A 27,815-nucleotide genomic window follows, 5' to 3' on the forward strand; every position below is an offset into this window, starting at 1 on the left:
ATGTTATGTTTAAATTGAACTTCTACACATCTTTTCATCAATGAAGAGTACAACTACAAAATCTAGAGCACCTGATGGAGAATGGGTAGAAAAATTGACTTTTCCACTTTCTACACTAAACTAACCACTAAACTAACAATCTAATAAATACCGTTCAGCAGTTCCAACACTTCAGACCTCCAGAACTTCAAATCAATATCAGAAAACAATTTGAATGAGTCTAAAGCTAAAATCTTTCAAAAAACGGAAAATAGCTTTGGAAAGATTACAGGAAAAGATGAAAAACAACATGTCAAACATACACACCAATATCATTCCAGAGTCTATAAAGCCATGGTCAGTAAGGTAAAAAAAAAACTTCACTGCTCCATGTGCTCCTTTGAGCTACCTGTCCATCTTCACAAGATAACTGGAGAATTCCAGAATCCTGTAAGTTTGACTTCCAAAGTCACCAGTTTCTGAAATGTGAGTGCCTCTCTGGCTGACCACTTCATATCCAAAGCAAAAGATCTTGAAATGTACCTTGAGGCAAGAACCGAGGAGGATATATAACATAACTCAAACATTTCCTCAATCTGTCTACTCATTCTGTGTCAGAGAGTACTCTTCTTCGAACATGAACCTGCTGATGAATTTGCTAACATCACAAAACTTGTAGCACAGCAGGTGCACCGGCAAATCTATATCCAGCGGACATATTCAAGGACATCCTCAATGAATTGCTCAGCAGCTATCACAGGCAGAGCTATCACCAAAAATGTCCACGAATCTAGAATCTGGGGTATTTCCCCTCTAGAACTGCCTACATAAAAAACTATTCCTTAAAAATAGGTATTGATCAGATGGGCCCTCCATCACCCAATTTGCAATGGTCTCATCTTTGACAGAGCCTACATTTAATTATCCACCTGTGTACAGGTTTCCACCTTGGCTGGTGCCATCAAGTCTTCTCGTATAATGACATGACATCAGGACTATGGTGGTGTCAAATGAAGTTGTTTTACATCATCTACTGTCCAAGTCTTCTTCTTTGACACAGTAATCATCCTACATTGCTCTTTAAAATTGAGCCCATGGGAGTACAAGGTATTGTCCTTCAATGGATTACTTTCTTCCTCTCTAAGAGCTTTCTTATACCATCACTTCCCCCTTTCAATGCTGCATCTTGTCCATCCACTGTAATAGTTCCTCAATGATTCTCCCATCCTCTTTAATGTCTACTTTGTGCACTACCTAATCTCATCTCATCATTCAAATTAAATATTTATCTTTGTACAAATAGTATGCAGAACCAGACAAGAGGAAGCATCAATGAATCTTTGATGGTTAACAACATAGCTTGAGCTGAAGAGGCTAAGTGATTGAATCAAGATGTTTAGGGGCACATGCATCACTGTGTTTTGTGGTTGCAAAGGGGCAGATTCGCAAAATCTGCCCCTTTGTGACTGCAATTTTTGAATTTGGGATGCATCATCCCAAATGCAAAAATTGCTATTTAAGTAATCGCAAAAATTGTGATTACTTAAATTGCGATCGCATTTAGGGAATCTCAAATTGTGATGCCCTAAATGCAATGCAACAAAAAAAAAATAGCGATTTTGCTTTCAAGAAATGCAAATTCCTATCAACTTAAAGTTCATAGTAATTTGCGAAAATTTTGAAAAATGCACAAAAATGACACCCTATCAGGAGTGTCCAGCATCATAGCCCCACTTTGCTTATGACTCCACCTTACACAGGTACTTCACATTACGCATGTGACATTCAATCCCTCTAAAAAGAAATAACCTGGGTAAATGCATTTCAGGTGCAATTACACATCTTCAACTCCAGAGGATGCCCTCTTCCAGACATCCTCAAACTCAGCCCTTCACATTTCACTCCTTGGTGCAATCTTTAACGCACCCCAGCTGAAGAACAAAGGTTCCAGCCACAGGATGCTGTTGACGACTGGGCTGAGCCCTTGAGGGGTTATCCTTTGCAAGTCCCCAGAGATTTAGGGAGGGACTTTTTTCCTTCATGCTGGAGGAGACTGTGTTGCTCCTGCAGCTCCCCCTGCACCTTTTCATGCCTTCTGCGGTGACCCCATCCTCCTGGGGTCACTACACTCCACCAGCAAGCCGGTTTCTTTAGCAGGCCTTTTTGGGGTCTGCAGGGCATTATGGGGTGCATTTCTCCAGGCCCATGCATATTAGAGCAGCGGCTCTCCTGCTGCTTCGGGTAGAGCTGCGTTGCCCTGACGGTGGCCTCACGCCGCAGCCTGGCCTCGTTGGAGGGTCCAGTCCCACCCGGACCCCCAGGTGTGTCCAGCAGCTCGGGGAGCCCACTACTGGCTGCTCTAGCTGTTTTTTGGGGCCTGGTCCCACTCGGGCCCCTCGCACCTCTTCATTTCCTCTCCACGGGGGACCGGTCCCACCCCCTCATTTCCGGTGCTTGGGGAGGTAAGTGCAGCCCGAGGAGCCCACCCCGGCTGCTCCGACTGGCTCCTGGTCCGGCCCGCACGCCGTGTGCGGACGCAGGAGCTAGCGCTGCTCTTCTGGTCTGCCTGCTCTGGCGGGCAGACACAAGGTTTTCTCCATCCTGGCGGGTCTTCGGGGAGTGCAACAGCACTCCCCCCGCTTTCCCGTGGCCGCGGACGAGTGTGATGGCACTCCCCCCACCTCCACCATCACTTCGGGTCCTGGTGATGGGGTCCCGGGCCCCCGGACGTCTTCACCGGGAGGGCAATGGCACTTCCCAGCTTTTCTTCCTCACGTCGGGGTCCAGAGATGGTGTCGCCGGCACTCGGACCACTTCACGGGGAGCGCGACGGCGCTCCCCGGCATGACTACGCCCATGAGGGGGAACACGTGCTGGCGCATCCCCCTCCTCCTCATCACCATCACCGGGGCCCAGAGTTAGGGGGCCTGGGCCCCCACCAGTGTCTTCGGAGCGCCAGGTTAGGCTCCTGGCCCCCCCGTGGAATAATTTCAAGGGGAGCGCGACGGTGCTCCCCGAACTTCCGCTTCTTGTGGGGCAGCCCCCAGGACCTGACCCACCCCGGGGGCACACCTAGGACCGGCGGCAGAGCCCCATGCGCTTCGTCGTTGGTCACTTGGGAGGTCAAAGGTTGCCTACCTTCTGTGGGGTCATAGCTCGGCTCCCAGGTAGTCGATTTTCATCATTTTGGCCTTCTCTTGCTCCGGATGACGAGATCTACCCTTCTGGAGCACTTTCTTTTACCCTCCTGGTCTCAAGGAGGGGGAAATCAGCAGGGAGCTGCCTTCACTGGCTCCCTGAGCCAGACTCTCACCTGGCTCTTTTCCTGGGCCTCTCTGCTCCTTGCGCAGAGGCCCAGGCTTCCCTCCTGGCCAGTGTCGGCTGGTGGATTGGAAACTGGTGAGGCGTATGCAGAACGAATGAAGGTATGCGAGCCCGACGGCAATAAGGGGGGTTTGGAGGGTTCTCCCCCGCGAAGAAATTAAAAAAGATTGGCATCTTTTTGGTGCGATTTTCAGCACTATTTCTGTGATAAATGGACTAAAAATTCAGTCCTTCTAGGCATTCATAAAAGAAAACTCATACATTATTTCAGAGAATTTCTGGATTGCCAAGCAAGTCTGACTTCTGAAGAGGGCTAGGGTACTAAGCAAGACTGCTTTGGCTCTACCCTTTCCAATAGAAAACACTAGTTAGCGATTTGAATAAGTTCAATGGACAAACCTGGGGTCTAGGGAGAGTCCCTCTCCTGAGAAAGAAATGTAAAAAAGATTGGCAAATGGTGCATTTTAAAGCAAATGAATGCAGCGATAAAGCAAGGCTTATTAAGCAGTGGGAACGTATAGTCTTGAAATATTAAACACATTAAAACTGCCCTGTATCTTCTTGCATTAATTTGTTCAACAGTTACTGTAATATGTAAATTATTCTGCATGACAACTTTAGCCCTTTAAAATGTATGCTTGCCCAGTGTATTGCACTGCATGCAGCATTAACTTTGGAAAAATATGCTCTAACCAGACTTCGGGAAGCACCCACAGCTGCTGGCTGTAACCAGTCATATAGAAATATGTGCAGACAGGTCTTTAAGTGAGATGAAAAAAGTGGGTGCTCTCTATAAAGGAACATGTCAAATACATTTCTGTGATTCCCATAGTGTGCCATCAGACCGGTATTTTGGTTTCTCTCGGAGATGTAATTTTATCCAGATAAATGGCACTGCAACTGACATACACCTAAAGCCTGTCAGTATGATTGGCTGTGTCACTGGGTGTTAGCTGTTTAAGATAAATGAGTAACAACAATGATTTCTAATAAATAATTAATATTGAAAATGTTTAAATTCTGAAATTCTGAAATAGTGAGTCTGTGAATTAAATAGCATTGAGGCCTGTGGAAGGATTTTTGGCCTTCGGATATGTGTGCTTTATGTTAGATATGTATCCTCTTTCTGCTCTGCATATCTTGTCCATCTGCACATCTTCAACCCCCTCTCTTTCCTCTTCAGCATCCTCTTTTCACTCTTCCCTGAATGCCCTTCTTCACATCTCTGTCACTTCACCGCCCCCAACATGCACTGCACTCCCTCAAATATAAGCACTTTAATTTCTCTTACTTTTGCCTTGCAAATATTTTGACATCAGTGTACCCTCTTCACACACATTTCCACATAATTTCAGTTGCAAATGGAAACACGAATAATGTTCTGTGTGCTCTGCAGAGAGGCCAACCCACTGACAGGCACTTTGTTTGGCTTTAGCCTTAGCACCTGTGTGCTCAATCAAAAGCCCCTCATAAACACCTGGCATGGCTCAAGCCTCAAAGTATGCACAGAAAAAAATACAGATAAACAACAACATTATAAAATAGCTACCTCGTGGGGGATGCAAGATCAAGTAAACATGTAAAATAAGAGAGGAAGTAAGTCGCTGAAATGCATTCCCGCGATGTTTTTAACATTCATTGTTTGCAAGGCAATCCATGTTTTTGGCATCAGTGTTAACTTAGGGGCATGTACACAGGGCCAGTTTTAATGCCATACATCAGAGGATTGGCCACTGTAAGTTTCACAGTAAGTGCATATCTCTCGCTTTGGGCCTGACTCAGATATTTGGATCCATTTCACAAGTGAGCAAATGCCGCAGCAATGTGCAGGGAGGGCCTGGGGTGTCAGTGGGGAGGTAAGCATGATGAGGGGTCATGGCACAATATACAGAACACAGCATTAGCTTGCAAACACTTACCAGCATTACCGAGAACAAGGCACCGGATCGGACGTGCTTACAGTAGATATACATGGATGTTACATTCCTAAGGGTGATACCCGGTTGCACTCCGATAACATGCTCGATAAATTCCACCATGTTGGTCTAACGTGATCCAAGATGAAAACAGTATGAACGAAATCTCCAATCCTCATTATCCCCATCCAATATAAACATACGAAGCGGTACACCCTTGCGTTCAACAGGCCAAAATGCTTCTAAAAACCCATTTAACGTAAAAATCAAAATCACCCAACATTTGTCATTAAATGATCCTCGGCGAGATATGTACATAGTCCCGATATGACGGAATTCATTCAAACCCATAGGGCCCATTCCGTAAACCACGTTCCGCATTGCTTCAAACATCGTTTGGCTTACCAAATATGCTGGTCATGAGTTTGCCCGCACCAACATAAAATCCATAGATCTCACCTTCGGTAGCGCCTGCAAATAATTACTAGGGGGCAGATCTATATTGGAGATGCGCCACTTTTACGCCGCCATTGCGTCACTTTTGTGACGCAGCGGCGGTGTAAACCCTGCGCCACGTTGCGCCATATTTACATCGTGACGCATCTATGGAGATGCGTCACGATGTAAAACCCTGCGCCACGTAAAACCTGTGTCAGGTTTCACGTGGGCGTGTCGACAGAGGGGGGGCGTTCCGTCGCAGGAACGCCCCTGAAAAGTGACTCAGTCAAATCTATAAGATTTGACTGAGTCACTTTCCCAACGCTGATGCGCCAAAACCCTGCGCCTGCTTGAAGCAGGCGTAAGGCTTGACGCACCATGTTAGGGATAGGGTAGGTTGGAACAGTGCTGGAGTTGCGTCGCGCTTGCGACGCAACTGAAGCACTGCGCCAACCTTACGCCATCGGATGCGTCACGCATCTGTTTATTCCTGCGCCATGATGCGCCGCATTGTAAATGCGGTACAAAAGGGGGTGGATTCAAGCAAGCCTGGCCGAAGACGGCTGAAATGCCAGAAACCGGTCCTAGGAAGCTTGTTTCCGGTCCAGGGAAGGCATGGCTTGGCAGTTCGGGCTGGACTGTTCCCATGAGGCACAGGGTCAGACTGATTTACATATGGCCATGTCTGAACTGGGGTGGCAGAGTGGGCTAAAGAACGGAAACCGTCCATCACTACCCCCTTTTGTACCGCATTGTAAATGCGGCGCATCATGTGTGGCGCAAGGGTAAACTTGCGTGACGCATCATTCCTGGCGCATCCTTGCTGATTTGCAGGGATGCGCCAGGAAACGTAAATATGCCCCTAGGTCTTGAAAAGTCCAAAACAAATATTACAGAAAGCCCACTAAGGCCCAAGACCCTACAGAAACGAAGGGAACCGATCAGGTTTGATCATTTTTGCCAGGGCTGCTTTAAGTTTCCCAGTCCAGCAGCTTTTCTCCCCTGACACTTGAGATTTGCTTTCACATTGAAAGCAATTAGCGGCTCCTCTTTTCCACTACCGTCCTGACACTGCTGTTGTTAAGCGCCTCAGGCGGATTATGGCTTGTAAAGCACAAAGAAAGCCAGACCTATTGGCTTTGCCAATGTTTGCACTGATCACTAATATGTTGCGTCACTAGTCCTTATCACTTCTTTTATCCTCTTTCTCTTCATTGTTTTCACCTACTTGTTTCAAGCACTCTGAAGCGGCCATGCATGCAACCCACCTTCAGCATGCAGCCCTTTAGCAAGAAAATAAATAATGGAAACAAAAAAAAAGTGCTATTTGAAATTTATCATCTTTGACTACGAGGCACAAAGTGCGAACTTCATACACGCATTGGCGTTTCAAGCGCTCGCTTACAGAAAGCAACAAGGGACAAGCAGCCTATCACAGTAGAGAGGAAAGAAACTCGTTTATTCACAAAAGCACAGTTTTAATGCCTTTGCGAACAGCTCCGACGGCGGGATCAGTACAAGCCTAGCATGGCATGAATACGCTGATTTGGCTTCTCCAGAAACTGACGTTAAGGATGATTTTCAAGTGTTCACAATTATGGGCCTTGTAAGATGTTATTGTAATGCTGGCTCAAACCCACACGCAACAAAATGTGCGTTTCCCGGTCTCCCTGCTTCTATTAAAGCAGGCAATGATTGTGACATAAATTGGCAATCACCAAAGGTAGGCCTAAAATGGAAAAACTTGCATTATACTTTAGAAACCAAAGTTGTTTCATCGACATTAGCTCTGATTATAACCCACTCGGTACAAATACGGTTTCCAGTCGGCAGGCACGGGGGCCGGGCTGACTGTGGCTAGAACTTCACGTTGTTGGCCAGTGCCAGAGACCCTGACTCTGTGACACTTTCTGGCCAGTCCTAGAGGGCACAGCCCTGCAAATCAGCTGGTGCTCTGTGATGTGCTTGCACAGAGTGTACTGTACTGTGACCTCACCTTCTGTCCTTACAGGCTGAGATAATAAACCTTGACCCATTCATGCTTTAGAACTATGGTTTGTCCTGTATGATTTCTTCTGCTGGTTTGTTTGACTTGGACTCGTGTTTTCTGTGTGTGTCTTCCCTTTCAGGAGCCCAGAGAATCTTTAGGTCACAGCTAGTTCATCTACCCCAGTCACAGCTCGCATCGCAATACTCATGGGGGGGGGGGGAGGTTGTCGCGCGGGGTTGGGGGCCGGGGAATTAAAAAAATAAAACGTACCTGACAGCCGGTCCGCGCCAGTCTGTGCCAGGCAGTCCTGGTGAACAGAGTATGCAGTTTGGCAAACAGAGGTAGGTTTACCAGGGAGTATACGTTCACAAAGAGGTAAAGACATTTGGATAGTACTAGCATTTTAGAAAGTTTCATTCGGTCAGCCATGTACAGAGGGAATTGAATCCATCTATATACCTTCACAGCTGCCCTATCAATTGCCGGACCATAGTTATTGCTAAGGTTTATCTCCCAGTCTCTGTTCAAACAAATACTAAGGTCTCATACAGAGTCCTCCATCCAAGCCAGTGCGTATTCCAGAAATGGTTTGTTAATGCTATCAGTAAGAGGGAACATCTTGGATTTGCTTCAGCTTATTTGAATCCATGAGAATCACCCAAATTGGATGATGTCTTGTTTTATAGGCTTCAGGTTCGCCTTAGTGTTCTTAAGAAACAACAGAATATCATCTGCATCTGACGATAGTAACAATTATTTTGGAGGGAATGCAATACCTTACTTGATATATTTTTCACAGAGTAGAGAGTCCAAAGGATCTATGGCAACAGCAAAGTGTAAGGGTGACAGGGGTGAGCGCTGTCATGTGCCCCCTTCTATTCCGAAGGGAGTGGAAGTATAACCATTAACGTGTACCCTAGAAGTAGGGTCCCCAAACAGGAATCTAACCCACTGCAGGACTTAACAACCCAGACATTCTGCAGATCACAGTCAGCAGAAATTATCATTTGGGTGAATCAAATTCCTTTTCAGCATCTAATAACACCAAGATGACTTGTATTTGCGGAGGGGTCTTTTGTATGAGTACATATGGTAAACATAAGTTACCAGAAGTGGCCCTGCTAGGTAAAAAAACCTGCGTGGCCCTGTAGAACCAGCTTATACAGCAACAGGTTCAACTTCCTGGCGAAGACTGGGGCCAAGATTATCTTCATATTCAACAGAGGCAGGGACCTACAGGATGGCAGCCTTTGGGGTCTTTGCTCACTTTAGAATAAGTTATGATGGTCTCCTTGGCATTATGAAGGACTCCTGGTAAAATTGAAAGTTATAGTTAATGTAGTGTAGCAAGTGAGGGGACAACACCAGATATAGAGGTGCTCAACTCATAGTAAATTGAAGATGGTGCAAACATTATAAATGAAAAGTACAACTATAATTTTAGAATTTCTAATGTTTGTCTAATTTAAGTTGGGTTTGTAAAGAAATAAAAAGTTACAATTTTCCTAACTATAACTTATTCCTAACCTTTCGGTTTTTCACTACATTTCAATGGCTTTCATTATTTAATAAGAATGTGTTTTACATCGTAGTGTTGAGTGTCATATATTAGTGTCTCGTTAATTGTTAGTTGTACAGTGTAGTGTGGTAGAGTTGAGTATTGTAGAGGGGAATACAGTGCAGTGGAGTAGAGTGGAGTGGGGTGGAGTGCAGTTGAGTAAAGTTTTACATTGTGGAGTGGCGTGGTGTGTTGTATAGTGGAGTAGCGTAGAGTGGAGCGGCATGTTGTAGTGGATTAGTGTATCATATAGTAGAGCAAGATGCCATACAATGCCATAGCGTGGAGCACAGCATTGTAGAAAGGAGGAGGATAGAGTGGAGTAGGGCGCAGTAGAGGGTCGCTCAATGGAAATTCGTCTAGAGGAGTGTGGAAAAAGTGGAGGAGATTGTCGCAAAGTGCAGTGACGTATCATATAGTGGAGTGGCATGTCATAGAGAGGAGTGGAGTAGCATCTCATTGAGTGTTATACAGTGTGCAACACCGGTATACACTGAACGGTTGAAGAGTGCAGTGGCATACAGAAAAATAGCATAGAGTGGAGTGGTGTGGAGTGGTGTACAATGGAAAAGAATGCAGTAGAATACAGTGAAATGGCCTACACTGGAGTGGCGTACACTGGAGTGGGGTAGAGTGGAGTGTTGTCCAATAGTATATTGTAGAATGAAGTGGTGTACAGTGTAGTGGCATAGACTGGTGTGGTGTACAATGGAGTACCATCTAGTGGAGTGGCTAACAGTTGAAAAGCAAACAGTGGAGTGTCGTACGCTGGCGTGGCATACACTGGAATAGCGTAGAGTGGAGTGGCGTTCAGTGCAGTGTTGTAGAGTGGAAAAGCGTAAACTGGAGTAGCATACAGTGGGGTGGCTTACAGTTGAATAACGTATAGGACAGTGTCGTACAGGGGAGTGGCCTGCAGTGGCGAAGCATGCACTGGTGTGGTGTACACAGGAGTGGGATAGGGTGGAATATAATACAATGGAGTTGCGCAGAGTGGAGTGTGGGTCACTGTAATAGTGTAGAATTGAGTGGGGTAGTGTGGAGTGGTGTAGACTGGAGTGACGTAGAGTGGAGTACAGTCTAGTGGAGTGGCATACACTAGAATAGCAAACTGTGGAGTGTCGTACACTGGAGTGGCATACACTGGTATGGCGTAGAGTGGAGCGGCATTCAGTGCAGTAGCGTAGAGAGGTATAGCATATACTGGAGTGTCGTACACTGGAGTGGCATGCACTAGAATAGTACAGAGTGGAGTGGCATTCAGTGTAGTGGCGTAGAGTGGAATAGTGTATACTGGAGTAGCATACTCTGGAGTGGCATACAGTGGAATAACGTATAGTACAGTGGCATGCCGTGGAGTGATGTACAGTGGAGTCGCATTCACAGTAGTGGGATAGAGTGAAATATAATACAATGGAGTGTCGAAGAGTGGCGTTTTAACCAGTGGAGTAGCATAGAATGAGTGGCGCATAGTCCAGTACCATCTAGTGGTGTGGCATACACTGGAATAGCAAACAGTGAAGTGACACACACTGAAATAGCGTAGAGTGGAGTGGCGGTCTGTGCAGTGTCATAGAGTGAAATAGCGTATGCTGGAGTAGCATAAAGTTGAGGTGGATAAAGTGAAATAGTGTACACTGCAGTGGCCTACACTGTAGTGGGATAGTTTGAAACAACATACAGTGGAGTGGCATAGATTGAAGTTGTATACAGTGTAACAGCGTAGACAGGAGTGGTGTAGACTGCAATGGTGTACAGTGGAGTGGGGTAGAGTGGAATAACATACAGTAGCATGGAGTTGCAAACAGGGTAATACTGTAGAGTAGAGTGACATAGAGTGGAGTACAGTACTGTGGAATAGCATAGAGTGTAGTACAGTGGACTGGCGTGCAGTGGAATAGCATAGAATGGAGTAGCATATAGTGGAGCGGCATAGACTGAAGTGGTGCACAGTACAGTAGAGTAGAGTGGAACAGTTCTCTACGCCACAGACGAGTGTCGCAGAGTGGAATGGTGTGCAATATAATAGCTTAAAATGAAGTGGATTACAGTGGAGTATCCTACTCGGCAGTGGCCTACAGTGGAGTACCGTCCAGTGGTGTGGTATTCAGTGGAGTAGCATACAGTGGTCTGGGCTACTGGGGCGTTGCGAACAGTAAAAAAGTATTTATTGGAGTGGCCATACAGCGAAGTGACATACAGTGAAATAGCATTGTTGGAGTAGTGTACTGCTCGATTTTCCCGGCTCTCTTGTGATTAAGGGGAACTAATGTGACTTCAGTCTCTTTCCATCCAAGTCTAAGGGTTAGAGTAGTGTATAGAGCCTATTTATTAGGCACTTCGACGTGATCCTGTGTTCTTCCCCATAGATCAGGGTTTGCACATATATCCTAGAGGATAGATTCGTTAGTATTAGGGGTAATCTGTTCTATAGTGAGGGTATTTCATGGAGCCGTGCTGAATCCAGGCCTGGTAGGCCTTAAACGGGAGAGACTCCATCTTTCTTTCCGCTCCGGCAGCTTGGGGAGTTTCTAGGTCGAGGGTGATGTTTTAGTTATGAGGTGTTATTCGCTTGGAGAGAACCGGTTCAGGCCGGCCCTTATCGAAGGATTGTATTTTTCTTCATGCCGAAGACACTACATCAGGCCGGCCGGCTGGGAACGTGTCCTTGGTACGGGGAGGTACAAGAATTTGGTGGGCGGCAGGTTACGGGCTGGAATTTTCCATGAGAAAATGTACCTCTATATTAGTGAAAGTCTGAGGCAGATACTGGCACTTGCTTTTAGTCCGTAGGCGGCACCTGGCCGTTAGCAGTAAAGCTACTACTTATTCCAGGGAAGACAGATGACAAACTTGAAGGTGGAGAAAAACCGAGAGATAGATATTCTTCTAACAGAATAGCCAAAGAGAAAAGAGAGTAGCCGATGAGGAAGAGGTCCCAGTGACTCGAAGAAGGAGAAGGGAGTAGATCCGTGACTGCGGAGGTGTGACTTCCAGGCGAAGCCGAGGCACAGACGAGAAGGGAACCTAGATGACCATTGAGTGCAGGCTACATACGACCAAGGTGATGTCAACCCCTTTATTATTAGAGTGTACAACTTAATCTTTCACTTTTCTTTGCAGGTTATATGTGATATGTATTAAGTTCTGTGAGCGTGTATGTAGTGACTAAATAAAGTATCCAGTTTGTAGTGAATCAACATGTGCTGCGTGTTCTTGTATAAGAGGGTAGCCTATTCTTCTAGTCAGCTGTGACTTGACATGAGCAGATGTTAATCCTGATCAGGTAGGTGGTAACTGAATAAGGGAGAAAGGAGCCCCTCGAACTGGGGAACAGGTTGTGCTCAACTAGCAGTCTTTGTGTGATCTGATACATAGTAACACTGATTCCCTTGTTGTATGTCGTGGTAATTATAGGATGAACTCGTGCTAAGGCTGCCGTCTGGGCAGGAAGTCCTGGGTCCGTTTGGGACCGCGAGGCTAAGGCTGCCGTCTGGGCAGGAAGTCCTGGGTCCGTTTGGGACCGCGAGGCTAAGGCTGCCGTCTGGGCAGGAAGTCCTGGGTCCGTTTGGGACCGCGAGGCTGAGGCTGCCGTCTGGGTAGGAAGTCCTGGGTCCGTTTGGGACCGCGAGGCTAAGGCTGCCGTCTGGGCAGGAAGTCCTGGGTCCGTTTGGGACCGCGAGGCTGAGGCTGCCGTCTGGGTAGGAAGTCCTGGGTCCGTTTGGGACCGCGAGGCTAAGGCTGCCGTCTGAGTAGGAAGTCCTGGGTCCGTTTGGGACCGCGAGGCTAAGGCTGCCGTCTGGGCAGGAAGTCCTGGGTCCGTTTGGGACCGCGAGGCTGAGGCTGCCGTCTGGGCAGGAAGTCCTGGGTCCATTTGGGACCGCGAGGCCGCCACTTGTATTATAAGAGGTCTTGGTATATATATATATAGTAGGAATTCCCTGTCCTTAGGTGGTATATATATATGTGGTTTCTTAGGTGTGAATAGGCCCTAGGGAGGGGGTAACGTTCTGGCTGGGTTAGAGAGGCTCTGTTGAGCGGGTTCTATCTGATCCGAAAACCCAAGCAGAACAAGTAGCTAGAGTGGAGTGGCGTACAGTGGAGTGCTGTAAACTGGAGTGCTGTACAGTGGAGTGGGGTAGAGTGTAATAGCATACAGTACAGTGACAAAGAGTGGAGTTGCATACATTGTGCTAGCATAGAGAGGAGTGGCGTAGAGTGGAGTGGTGTGCATTGGAGTGGCATAGAGTGGCGTGGCAAAGAGTGGACTGGAGTGGTGTACACTGTAATGGCATATAGTGGAATACCGTGGAGTGCAGTAGTGTATAGTGCAATGGTGAGCACTGGAGTGGCGTACACTGGAGTGGGGTAGAGTCGAATACCATACAGTCAAGTGGTGTAGACTAGAGGTGAGTACAGTGAAGTAGCATTGAATGTAGTGGTGTATAGTGGAGTGGTGAACAGTGGAGTGGCATACATTATAGTGGGTTCGAGTGGACTGGCGTATAAAGTAATGACGTACAGTGGATTGGTGTAGAGTGTGGTGGTGTTGAATGGAGTGGTAAGAGGTAGAGTGGCATAGGGTGGAATAGTGTAGAGTGAAGTGGCATGGAATTGACTAGTGTATGGATAAATATGAATTTAAGGCATGAATGTATAAGAAGGTGTGAATAGTAGCACAAGACACAGATTTATGCTGCCTTGTGTTTATCCAGATTTACCACCCAATGGAGGCCCATGAATAATGGCCTTGTGGTGCTTTGTAAATCTCTCTTAAGTATTGCGTTGGCCATGCGTCACTATGTGTGATGCAAGGGTAATGGTATACAATAATAAATCAGTGTTAGCGATACATTGTGCCACAGTATACCATGGTAATTTTGCGATATGCTATGGTACATGGCGATGGGAAGGCATTATCTAATTTTTCCCATAGTTTAGCTGCATTTTGGGTTAGAGCCCTATGCATAGGTAAGTAGCAGGATTTCTTCTTTTCCCCGCCTATTGTCACTTTATTAAAGTGCGAACATGTATACAAAATATTTCGAATTTTTCTATATATTTTTTACAAGGTTTTTGGTGTAGTGCGCTTGTAGTTCGCAAGTACATGTTTGATTTTTACCCAATTTTTCTTTTCTTAATTTCTTTTAACTTGCAATATGTTTTAGCACAATTTTGCGTGCTGCACTATATCTTTTTTTATTTTTTTTTAAATATGTAAACATTTGAAAATAGACTGCAGTATACTATATTAGTAAAATATAGTGAACTACAGTTTTTCTTCATTTTTTAAACACACATCTTTTTTCAGTACTGTGGTACTCCCAAGGCAGTAGCTCTGTACTACGTAATACTTTTTTAAAAGTTATTAAACATTGCAATTATATTTCCCTACCTATTACCTACTTAATTACGAGATAATAGGTGGGGAAAATAATAAAACCTACTACTTTACTGTATTTTACACCTTAACCCAGAACACAGCAACATTGCACAGAAAACAACATGGCTGCCTTTAACTTTTGTAAAGGCACTCATTGGCCAATGATTTAATGCCTTGTCATCAGCATGTACCTCAGTGCTTTCATGAAATTACTGCAAAACTACCACAACAACAGACATCACTAAGATTTACACCCTTAAAACTTAAAAAAACATTTGCTGTACTTTCCTCCTACCCCAAAAACACTCACCTGAACACCATAATCTATAATACTGCCAAATGTAATCGAAATCCGACTAATCATTTGTTACTACGTCAATTACAAAAAGTCTATGGAAAATGCATTGGGGACAAATGTGTTTTGGGACTTCCTTTTTTCTTTGTGACAGAGAGCGAAAGATTTGTACTTGTATTTACTGTTCTACTCTTCTTTATTTAAGAGGAAAAAATAACAGCTCTTTTATTTTTTCCACGTTTTTTTACTTGACTTTACCTAAAAATATCAGCCATGTAGGTACAATATTGGCCAAGTGGCAACTTTAGCAGAAGAGGAGAAAAATTGCATCATGAAGGAGAGAAGTGGATGTATGTGAACTATGAGAAAAAGTAAGAGGCTGGGGAGAGGTGAGTATTGCATAGAGTGGAGAAGTCGAAATAAAGTCGTAAAATAGCAAGCGAAATATGAGGAAAACGGGCGAGAAGACAAGGGGAAGAGTAGAGGTGGATGTAAGAGGGCTAGAACCGGCATGAAAATGTAAGGGGCTGCTAGAGAGATACGGGGTAACAAGTAGAACAGAGCTGGTAGAAGTGGATCTAAGAACGGCAGAATCAGCAAGAGAAGGTAAGAGACCGGGGAGAAATGAGAGGTGAGTGGAGTATGGAGAGGAGAGGTGACATAAAAGGGGCAAAACCAGCAATAAAATGGAAGAGGCTGGGCAGAGGGAGAGGGGTATTGGATAGAGTGGATGTAAGAGGGTCAGACCCAGCAAGAAAAGGTTAAAAGGGTAGACTAGAGATATGAGGTGAAGTGTAGAGCAGGAAGGGGACAGTTAGATGAAAGGGGGCGGAACGGGCAACATGGAGGAGAAGTGGTGCAACAGAGGGACATGGAAAGTGAACAATCTCATCAATAGACAGTGACGTGACAGGAGGAAAAGTAAATCGTACATTCAATCAGAAAGTAGATCAAAGTACTTTGTGTTGTTCTTAGTTCTGTGAATCAATTCAAAACATTCAGCTGTATTTAAAAGCAAATCGAGCAAAAGAAATACTGAATCTGGCATCGGAATAAATAAATAATGTTTTAGCAATCAGTCTACTTAATCAGCATGATATACATGTCTATAATGGTGCACATCAAAATGTAAGTACTTTGTTTCACTATTGCAGCATTGCGAGGCATGATTTTACTCTCCTCAATCACATAGGACCCATTTCAGAGTGGACCTGTACATTTCTTACGCTTGTTTGTGCAGGGATCAACGTTATTAGTTGCAGGATAATTATTTCACCCCTGCTGCTTTGCTCTGACAGATTTCAGCAATCTAACCCAAATGCATCAGGGCTTAAAAGGTCCTTAAAATATAAGACATGCATAATTTAGTTCATTAAATAGAGATTCTGCAACCTATGCCTTATTTCTAGTGGAACACATGAAAGAGGAGTTATTTATCACTGTAGGTGACTGCCTCATCTCAGGGTTTTGGGTGTTTAACTAATCTTAAAGTGTTTCTGAAAGCCACATAAACTTTCTTCACTTTTTGCACACTTATAACTATTTCTGTGAAGCACACCTTTAATTGTCTTTGTAGTAAAACTAATATTTAACTGAAAAGGTTCACATAGTGGAGGCTCCTCTCTCTCCTTTCTGGACCACAGAAGCACTGGAACGCTCTCCTTCCTGAACTCCTATGTGACTCCAATCTTCTGTCCTTCTAATAAAACTGAAAGCAATTCATCTCCAGCAAACGTTATGTGTTCAGTTTCTGCAAAACTTATCAAGCTGTTTATTTCCACTACATATATCACAGTTTCAGCTGACATGCTTCTCCTCAGCATGGACTGTCCACATTGGTGAACCCTTGACACCTTCACACTGCCTAGATATTTGAAGCAGGTTATCACTCAGCCCAGATCTATCAATTGCAGAACCTGAACTAAAGTTACTTCTGTATTCTCTAGTGCCCTTGTCACAAACCAGTCCAAGCCTTTTTAGTCAATGACATGAAAGCATATGTAAGTAAGTATCATCCAAATTGAATCAGCTCCTAATAGTGTTGCCCCCTGAAATGTTCCTGTCCTTTAAGAACCACATCTTTCTTCCTATGGAATTCCAAAGAGCTTGAAAGAGTCAAATGTCAGAGAAAATCTCTTAAAAAAATATTGTGCAAGGAAAGCAGTCTCTGCTAAAGCCACCTATCACCTGACCATTGAGGACATAAAAAACCAATTAAAAATCCCTGCCCTGCTCATACTACTTTGCTTCTGTAATTGAATCAGTGAGTAATCATTTTTTGGTAAAGAAAGAAAAATCCATCTCTTTCAAGCAGCATCTACTGCACAGTCCATTTAATCTTTTGCTGAGCTGCGCAATTCCCAATCTGAAACATTTGGATTTCTTTTGACACTAGTGTACTGTCTTTCATTCAAGATTGTGATCTTGAGTTACCCTTTGGGATTTGGATAAACTCTATCCTATTCTCCATGGTCTCTATCATGCATCTTGCCCTGCAAATTAAATTTGGCTCCCTACAGATCCATGTACTGCTCATGTCCTGATTAGATTTCCGGACAGCCTGGCTCCTGTCCAGCCTCCCATGCATCAGCATCACTTTTTACAGAGTGAGGAAAATTTAATATTATTACTCAGTTGAATCAAATATTCATTGGACTCCAAAAATCTTAGTAACTTCATACCTACCTCTTTTTTTGCATTTTCCCTCTAAACTCCCTAAAAAAGAAATCAACTGCGAAATCTCCTTCGGTAATACACTTTTTGCTTATGCTTAAGCTGGATTGCGTCACTCCATGGGACAAAGTAACTATTTTGCTATGTCAGAGGATTTTCAACTGATTCATGCATGATCGCAAGGTAGAGCAATGGTGCATTTCTCTTCAACTGCTTCTAAACAACTGAAACAACTTTGGTTTCAAGTTACTACCCTGAAGTGGTTTACCTCTTATTTATTTGAGATGTCCGAAAGAGTCCATCTTCAGTCGTGTTCCATACCTCTTACTTGTGGAGCCCCTCACAGCTCCTTTCTAATGATATATTATTTTATGAAATTATGTTTATGCCCAATGCAGATAGCCTAATCATTGGTTCCTTTGGCAATGATCTTGACTTTGCCCAGGAGACATTCTGGTCTTGCATGCTACCATCTGTCTCCTGAATGAAGAATAATTAAAACTCAATAGCAGCAAAACAGAGGACCTCATCTTTATGGACCTCCTTCCACACAGTGTTCTATTTGTGTGCCAGTGGAGCTGGGTCCATCGCTCGCCACTGTTTAGTCAGCAAGTAATCGCCAATTCATTTTTGATCATCTTTTGCCATGCTTCGCACAAGTCCATTTTTTTTCATTCACTGGCTTTTACTACATACATACGCTGTTCAGAATCATACCTCATAGTTTTTATTACTGTTGTAATTTCAATTACAATTACCTTCTTAAGACTAGTTTATGGAAATTGTATTTTAGGCTTCCAACACATTGCATTAGCCACTTTCAAATCATTTGAAATACTGCCACATGCTTTATCTGAGAGCTATCTTCTTGCTCTCCTATCTCCTCTTACATTTTTGCTCTTCATTGGCTTCCAAATGATCTACCTTCAAAGCATTGTGTATTTGTCATTGTGCACCGCATTAAATAAGCACTGTCTTTCTAAAGCATTATGTCACTTCTCGAGTTCATTCCAGAACCCTACACTTTATGACAGCCAATTTCCTTCGCCAAACCAAAATTAAGGTGACAACTCTTGAAGCCCCCTCCTTTCTGTCTGAGAACCACAAGAATTTTTCTCTCCTGATCTCTGGTAGAATTTCAAGCTTCTGCCCAACAAAAGAAAAACGCTTGTTTGGGTAGAAGTGCACTTCACACTTTCTTGTTATCCTCTTTCCATCATTAGAGGAAGTGTGCACAGGTGCACACCAATTGTAACAGACTGCGCCACATAGGGATGATATCAAGAAAATCAAGGTCAGAATAGGTGAAGACACAACTACGGTTCGGTGCAAGAAAGCAGGTACTAAACTCACCACCCACTATCTAGAACAGAATCATAGTGACAGCAAAATGTTTTGGACGATCATTGAAAAACTGCCACAACACACTGAAGTTATACAAATACTCCTTGAGAAAGAACAAAGGTGGGTGTACAAACTCAGAACTAACAAAACTGGACTCGATGAAACTCCTTAAAACCAACTTCATTTCCAATTAACCGTCTTCCAAATAAATAAATGTTCATTTGAATAGAACATCTATCAGTACATGCCATAACAATGAAGCATCACTGTACCTTAGTTTACACCTGGATGAAATTCCTTGGAACCCACTTATTTTCTGATGATTTTTGAAAAACCCGTCAAATTGAATGCATCTATCAGTAGATGCCATAGCAATGAAGCACCCAGTTCTCATGTGCCTTTACCTGGCATTTTAGAACTGATCTACATGAAACTGACTCCTCAATGAAAAGAATAATGCTGGTCCAGCATACGGCTTTATTTAACGATCCCATGTTTACACATCATTCTAGCCTGAGGTACTTCATTAAATATGTGGGCAGATACATTACAAGTCTGAAATATACTTGGGGACTAATTCTAATTTGTATTGTGGTCCGGGACACTGCTAAATATAGTATATTATACCATCATCTCTTTTCTACAGTCCATGGAACTTCACAGAAATGTTCACAAGTGCGACGTTCTAATTAAGGTCCAGCATCACATTTTATACCGGCACCTTTTCTGGTCCAATATTCTTTTTAAACATGTTGACAGAGATGTACATACCTCTAGTATGAGGCAAATATTACTCTAATTTCTGTGATAGTTTTATTTGGCGCCATTACATTTTTTATGTGTTTTCTATGACTTACTTCTCCCTTTTGCCCCCACTCCAGGGTCGCTATAACACCATCCCCCTCGGGCGATGGGACTTCATTTGCCACCTGTTACGTATGACACACGCCGCGTCATCCAATCATTAGGCCAGAACTCTCCCCTTAGCAGTAATCGGCAACTGAGAGATAAAAAAACAGCTCCCGGCCATGCTCAACTTGCAGAGGGCGTGAGCGGAACCTAAGATGTATGCAGGTGGTTTTGGAATCCTTGATGATGTAAGTAAAGGGACTTTTGTCCCAATGGGCCACAACCACACTTGTTTTTTCAAACTCTTACATCAGTGTCTGACTGACAACTGCTCGGCCTTTTTTGTTCATTGAATAATTGTCGCTTACTTGCAACAGTGTGTGACTACAGGGCCAAACCACCCCATGGGGTCCGACAGGTACCCAAGTTGGATAAGTGAAATTGACTATTCAAAGTGAATGCATGCTTTTGTCTTGTACGTAACTGTTCCCGAAATGTAGTGCATGGTTTGCAGTGATTACATGAGGAACAATAATAGCAGAGTGCGTATGCTTGTTTTTCTACGTCTCTGCATTACACACAATATCAAAAAGCAGCGCATTGTTAAAATGTTTCTTATACTACTTTAAACTATATATTAAAACAATTATATTTTTGTCTATTTTTTTATGATTATGATATTAGTGTCAACAATCCCCCCTCCCCAATATTTTTGTACTTGCCATTATAAAAATAGGATCATGATACTGTGGTAAACAATATTTTTGACAAGATATTTTTGTCAACACTATTGTTTACCCCAATATTGTGTCAGTGATCCTTACACATGGCCTATCAATGGTACTACTTAAAAAATAATGGAGGTAGAGAATTAAGACAGAACTAATGTTAAAAGAAATGAATTAATTTCAATGTTTTAAAATATATATAAATTTGATTAAAAGCTAAAAAAGTACGTTATTTAAAAATATTTTAATAACCTATTCAATTTAAAATTAAGTGCAATATTATTTTTAATTTAGATTAGTAAATTAATTTAAATTACTGCCAAATAGTGAACTTACTCCCCATAGAAAAGATAGGAGACATGCAGGTGTGAGATTTAGGTTTGCAAATAGCATTTTGTAGTTGTTTAGTAGTACTAATAAACATACCGCAAAATGTAGTGTTTAAAGGCTCTATAAGCCCATCATGCTTCTTATCCCATAAACTTCAATAGAAGTACCCACAAGGGGAATTACATTTTTTTGTGGTAATGCCACACTTCAACGGTTTTTGCCACAATCATGTTTGCAAGCAGTGTACATTCTAACACTGTGCATCTTGGAAGAGAGATACATTCACTATTATGATGTTATTCTAAATTCTGAGGTGTGGAAAAAGGATTTGTAGCAGAATAACACCCAGTAAGTACTGCACCCAGCAGCATTGGTGTTTACTATGTCACTATTACATCCCAGGATACTGGTGGACGGGGAATGATCCCTACTCAAGTATCCTTGAGGCAATGATAAAGGAAGCTAGAAAACTATAGGTCTAAATTTCACATCTTCTGACAGATGCTTAAATTACACTACACAAATTGATGAGCACTATATTTAGAAACATAAGAGTTTGACTCCCAAAATGTATATAATATTCAAAACTTGACATGTGACAGCAAAACCAATACTTTTGAATACAATGATTTGTTTTCACACTCTGATTATTTCTTGTTGTCTTTATTCAGAAAAGTCTTCAAGTGTTTAGATAAAACAGGGTGACATGTCCAAAACAAACAGCCTACGTTCTTCCACTGTTTCATCACATATTTATAAAGCCGCAGACTGTGATATTGCTGTCAGTTGCTCCCCGAGAGGAATAGGAGGCATTGCACGCTTCCTCAAGCGCATATGTGCGCAGGAAGGGGCCATTTAAATTTAGGCCTGATGGAATTTTCATTTGAACTATATGGACTGCCTGACTGTGGAATTATAAAAAAAGCACGAGAGGGAACAAGACACTGCGAGCAGTATAGATAGCTACTTTGGCTTTATAAATATGTGATGAACTGACAGTGGAAGCACGTGAGAACATAATATCTGACATAGGCTCTACGTGGAGAACTTAAGACATATATTGCCTTTCGAGTTAGGATTTTCCCAGTATAAATTGTTGTCCTGAAGAAGTCCCATGTGAATAGGGACGAAACGCGCAGGCTGTTTGTTTTGGACATGTCACCCTGTTTTATCTAAAGACTTGAAGATTTTTTTGAATAAAGAGGACGAGAAATAATCAGAATGTGAAAAAAAAATCATGGTATTCAAAAGTATTGGTTTTGGTGTCACATGTCATGTTTTAAATATTATATAAATTTGGGGAGTCAGACTCTTATGTTTCTAAATATTGTTCTCCTCAACTTGTATAGTTACATGTATTGGTAAAATCGGGTTTTTACGGTTGACCTGAAGAGTGAGCATAATTCAGACACTTAGGACAAAGAGTGTGCAGGCGAATCTCAAACCATAACCATTTTGCTGCAGTGGAGATGCTCAATGACCCTCAGAAAGATGAAAATTAAATTATAATTGATCGTTACACAGGGACTAACAACCTGTTTCATTCCTAATAAAAGAATTTCTAAACAAGAAACTTATCCACACATTCCATAACAGACATGGAACCAAAACAAATAACATCTTACAAATGAACTTTAGACTGTCACAGTACCTGCTGACGTTTTCACAAAGTCTGTGGTGTTCCTTAAACCCATGAAGTCAAATTGATATAGTCTCCATGATTTCTGGTTTGCAGCCTCCACCGAGTTCTTCCTCCACCTATAGAGCATTTCCTCTTTTGGATATCCATCTTAAAAAAAAATAAACTCTTTAAATTGTTTGGGAAGTATATGATCCAAGTCATTAGCCAAGGCAAGTCAGTTTTTATTGTGTACAGTTTGTTAAAATCTTAACAATCGAAGTTCATAAAAGCTCATTATTGCATTTCCTTTTACAATCATGCAACAAGATATACATTTCATAATAATGTAATTAATAATGTTGTGTATGCCATACTATAAAAGACAAGTTATCATCTAGGGTGCAACCTTACGACTTAGTTTAGCTAACACACACACAGAGGTACATCGAGCAAAGTGCATATTGTAGTAAAGTGCAAAGTGCAGTTACAAGAGAGTGCATAGATAGTAGAGAAAGGTGGTGGGATTGGCATTGATTGTGTTTAACACTGCCGGACATTGGTGACGATCAACTTTTTCCCAGTAAGCCCTAGGAATTTTATGTATCAACAGTTCAAAATAGGGTCTGTAGCTTTTAGACTTGCAATTAATGCCTTCCTGCATGTCCGGATCCCGCTTTTATTAAAAGGGGCTTTCAGCAGTCACCTCCTTTCTTTGAGTAAGGCTGGTCAGGGATGTGTAATGTGCACAGTCTACAATACAGTGCACAGAATACACAGTCTGCAGCAATCCTTTGTAACTGTCATTTTACAATACTTGTAATCAATTTACCTGGGAAAACTACAAAAACGGATGTGCATAAAGTCAATTTTTAGATGACTTGAGCACCCGGTCTCTAGGTTCGGATGAGGATGATATTTCTTATACCCATTTCGGATAGTCCCGGCATGTGATCTGGAGGATAAAATCTCTTTGGGGCATATTAACAACGGCCAATGATAATTATCGCTGGCCGTGCTTAGCGATAATTATATTATCACAGGCTATCTCTGGTATTTATCGCCCTGGTAGCGCGTTATTAACAACGCGTTACTCCAGGGCGATAAAAATTCCAGAGATAGCGAGATTATCGCCCTTTTGGAGAGAACATCACAGGTTTTCCAGAGATGTTCCCTGCAAAAGAGCGATAACCTTGCTGATACGACCCATAGGGTCGTTTCAGCATAATCCACCCCCTATGTTAGGGATGTCTAAGTCACGATTTTAGCAGACGTTAGGTTTTGGCGAAAATTGCCATTTTCGCCAAAATCTAATGTCTGTTAAAATCATGTGGGCTGCCTTGTAAATATCGCGATGTAAACATCAGCGATATTTGCAAGGTAGTCCATCTTGGGTACGCCCAGTAACACCCACTTTGCATCTCATTGGAGATGCAAAGTAAGGCGTTGGGAAAAAGGGTGCTAACATGCGATTATGCATGTTAGCACCCTCTTGTAAATAGGGAGCTGGTTTTATCTCCGCTTTTTTGGCTTTGTAAGCCAAAAAAGCGGAGATAAAGCCCTTGTAAATATGCCCCAAAGTCTGTTAACACAGACGTTTTTTTCACAAGGCCATTAACTAGCTTTTTGAAAGTTCTTCACAATTTTTCCATATTGGACGAATACCTAAATCAGTAATGACCCCTAAATCATTAATGGAAAGTATATGAGGATGTAATAATGATGACTTGTTCAATCTTTGGCTAACTGGGTCATGATTATGAGTGGGCTGGAAAAGGAGGGGTATTTATAGCACCCAGGAAATATCAATATAGCATGGTTCAGCACCAATTCAGAAATTATTAGAGTATTCTACATGTAGGGACCCAATCATTGTGGGGAGGTTTAACCTGACAAAATTCCCCAATATATTTTTTTTGTCTTGTAATTATTGCATTAGTTGTAATTCTAAGTCGTATGCAATCAGACGTTTGTGGGGTGGTGTCAGAATTTTCCGGCCTATCTGTGATCGAGCGTGGTAGTAAGGGCCACTCTAATGATGCATTTTTGAGGAGGCAACATTTTCAGCATAATTATGGATTTATATGTTGCATTTGCCACATAATGCATCATCTACTACATAATCTGTAGATTTTAACAAACACAATGTCTTTAGCTCATTGGAACAAAGGTTACTAAAGATACCGTGAGGTGTTTCTGCGCAGTGGAATGCCCTTCGCAAAGGTTGACTGGTCACCTTTCTGGTGTTTATGGCTGGATTTGGGCGTTAAAGTAGTACTAATGAGGTGAACCCTTTGTCAACACAAATATAACGTGAACAAATGACAAAATAGTGAAGTTACACAATCACAAAATATCCCACATTAAACTGCATAGTTTGGAACATGTGTACATTTAAGCAAAAACAAAGAAAATTCTGCATTACATAAAGGACAGACCAGAAAACAGGAACATTCTATGTTTTTGGATACGTTAAGTTTCCTATCACAAAGGTGGGATCGCTTTACATCCTGAGTCAATGTAAGGGTGTAGGGCTGAAAAGAAAGCGACAAGGGAGTGTGTGAAGTTAGTGGAGGGAAAGAATGCTCTGGATGAAACCTCTAAAAGAAGTACTGCAGCACAAGGAAAAAGACAAATAGCACCGGGAGAAACAAGGTAAAAAGGTCATAAATACACTTAACTAGCATTGCTTTCACATTTATGCCTGCGCGATTTATCATTCTTAACAAGCTGCAGTGTAAATCGGCGGGAGATTTGCACTACCTTCCATTTGATTATTGTGAGGAAGGCCGCTCAAAAAGCCCTTCAGCTATCGCGCCACCCGTTATTGTCCAGCGTCTAGCAATGTAAGCAAATTATTGCACTATGGAGTATGTATGTTTTCAAGTATTTTGCTTAGACTACAGAAGACATCTTTACATTGCTCCTTAATGTAATACGAAAGCTCAGGAACAATTCTGACAAAACACCCCGGGTTACAGCAAACTGTAAAGTTATTGCAGTTATTGTATTTGTGATGGAAATCTGTGTTATCAAAACTACAATCGGTAACTTTCTAAACATTATTTTCTGAAGTATAAGAGTAAATGTGTGGAAGTAGATTTTCTTAAAATCCTGTGTCTCCGAAATTCAAAGAGGTTTGAAATTGCTTAAAGGGATTATAGGAAAGGTTTGCTTTGTAATTGAGATATACATATTTTATGGAAAGTAATATATTTTATCTCGGAATAAATGAATCTCGTAAAAAGTTGATGATCTAAAAACTCCATTACAAATTGCGGTTAAGTTTGATAAAATGGTTAAGTCGAACAGCTTTCCCTTCCAAACCCAAAACAAAATACTTTTTTCAGTGCTGCCTTCCGAGCCACTTTGGTGGCTTTTTTGTTTGATATTGGAATGAGTAACAATTCTGAAAGAGAAGAGCCTGGGGTCACATTAGATAATGCATCATTTCCCAATCTAGGAATTATGGATTGTTGTTACATCTCTACTTCTCTCCCAGCAGAGACCCTAGGCAGGCGTGAAATGTGACACATTTCCTTCCAACCACATATTCTAGGGGGCAGATTTATGTTAGACTTGAGCCACTTTTACGCCGCCGTTGCGTCACTTTTGTGACGCAGCGGCGGCGTAAACCATGCGCCATGTTGCGCCTTATTTACAACGTGACGCATCTAGGGAGATGCGTCACGTTGTAAAGCCCTGTGCTACATTAAACCTGCGTCAGGTTTAATGTATGCAGGGTGGGCGTTCCATCGGAAAAAGCCTCGGAAAAGTGACGCAGTGAAATCTACAAGATTTCACTCAGTCACTTTTCCGACGCTGCTGCGTCAAAACCTTGCGCCTGCTTGAAGCAGGCGTAAGGCATGACGCAGCATGTTAGGTATGGGCAGCCCCTAAACATTGCTGGAGTTGCGTCGTGCTTGCGACGCGACTCCAGCAATGCGCCGCCCTTACGCCATCAGATGCGTCACGCATCTGTTTATCCTTGTGCCACGATGTGCTGCATTGTAAATGCGGCGCATCTGTGGTGGCGTAAGGGTAAACTTGCGTGACGCATCTTTCCTGGCACATCCCTGCTGATTTGCAGGGATGCGCCAGGAAACATAAATCTGCCCCTAGGTATGTAGAAATAGAAGAGACAGAATTACTTCCTCTTGTGTTCACCATCTTAAAACCTAGATGGCCTGTGGACACTGTTTCACTCTTTTAACCCCTTCAGTGCCCATGACGAGATAGTCTCGTCATGGAGCGCGGTTGCGCTGTGCCCATGACAAGACTATCTCGTCATGAACCCAGCGGAAAGGGCGGGGCACTGACGAGGTTAAAAAATAAAATGATGACGCTTCTTTTCTTTCTACTACAGCATTGGCTCTGCCCGTTGGCGTAACAAAATTTGAAGACCCCCTTTGCAAAGTACATGGAGGGGTTCCTCCCTCCCCGGCCCACCAGCTACCACTTTTGCTGAGGGAGCTTACTGGCGCTCAGGGCCCAAGGCACCGCGGGGGCTTTTGTTATGCCAGTTGCTCTGCCCCCAACTGCTTACAATGAATGAAAGAAACTGGTGGCTTGTACATGCTCCCTGGTCCTTTTTCCATGGAATCTTTTGTGATAACCCATCAGTGCATCCTGTACACTCTTTCAATATTTAGTACAATTAGTCAATATCTGGACTGTGTGAGGTCTGTCCCAATCAGTTTTGGAAAATTAAAAAGTGTTTTTAGAGACTTCAAGTGGGTGGACCCTAAGGTTACCCCCACCTAAACAGTAAATGTTTCTACTAAACAACATACTATGCTGCTGTTTTGTTATCAGGACACTGTCAGAGGCCTTGCTTGGGGACTCCAGTCATACAACTGCACACTCAGAACTTAATATATTTTATTAGTTTTTGTTAATGGCAGGTCGCCCTTTTAAGAGGAGTACTTTACATGGTTATAATCAAATGGTACATAGATGCAATTAAATAAATGTGGATATCATATCATTCAGATAACTTGCAGTCTGATTGAAAGATAGATGACACTGCAAACCCTACAGCTTCGGAGAAAATGTAAAAATGTGGAGCACAATCCACTGGCTGATTTTCTTGTGTTATCGGGATAGTATGGTGGGGGAAATTCGTGCAATCAATTCTACTCGCCATCTAGCCTAACACTAGAAACTGGACAATTTTCAGTTTCCTGGAACCTTTTAGTATGATGATGTTGGAATTCTGGAAAAGATCTCCAAATATTCTGCTACTAACAATGATGCCACTATTTGAATGTGGTTGCCTTTACTGGTTTCCACATTGTTTAATAAGGCAAAAAATGAAGAAGGCATTTTGAACATAGGGAATGGAGCTTTCAATACTGAGGAGGAGGGCTTTGAAACTTTGATTAAATTCA

The 27,815-nt window shown here is 42.7% G+C and overlaps 1 protein-coding gene across 1 annotated transcript in view; it reads right to left on the reverse strand.

Annotated features, from left to right (window-relative positions):
* Window positions 1-27,815, reverse strand: part of LOC146805595 (gamma-aminobutyric acid receptor subunit gamma-3) — a 1,239,042-nt gene that overhangs the window by 264,664 nt on the left and 946,563 nt on the right. Inside the window, exon 4 of the mRNA XM_085623813.1 lies at window positions 22,459-22,596. Within this exon, the coding sequence (XP_085479939.1) occupies window positions 22,459-22,596 (138 nt within the window). The remainder of the gene's footprint in view (window positions 1-22,458; window positions 22,597-27,815) is intronic.

This window comes from Triturus cristatus, chromosome 8, assembly GCF_964204655.1.
Source record: "Triturus cristatus chromosome 8, aTriCri1.1, whole genome shotgun sequence".
In the NCBI taxonomy this organism is placed as follows: Eukaryota; Metazoa; Chordata; class Amphibia; order Caudata; family Salamandridae; genus Triturus; species Triturus cristatus.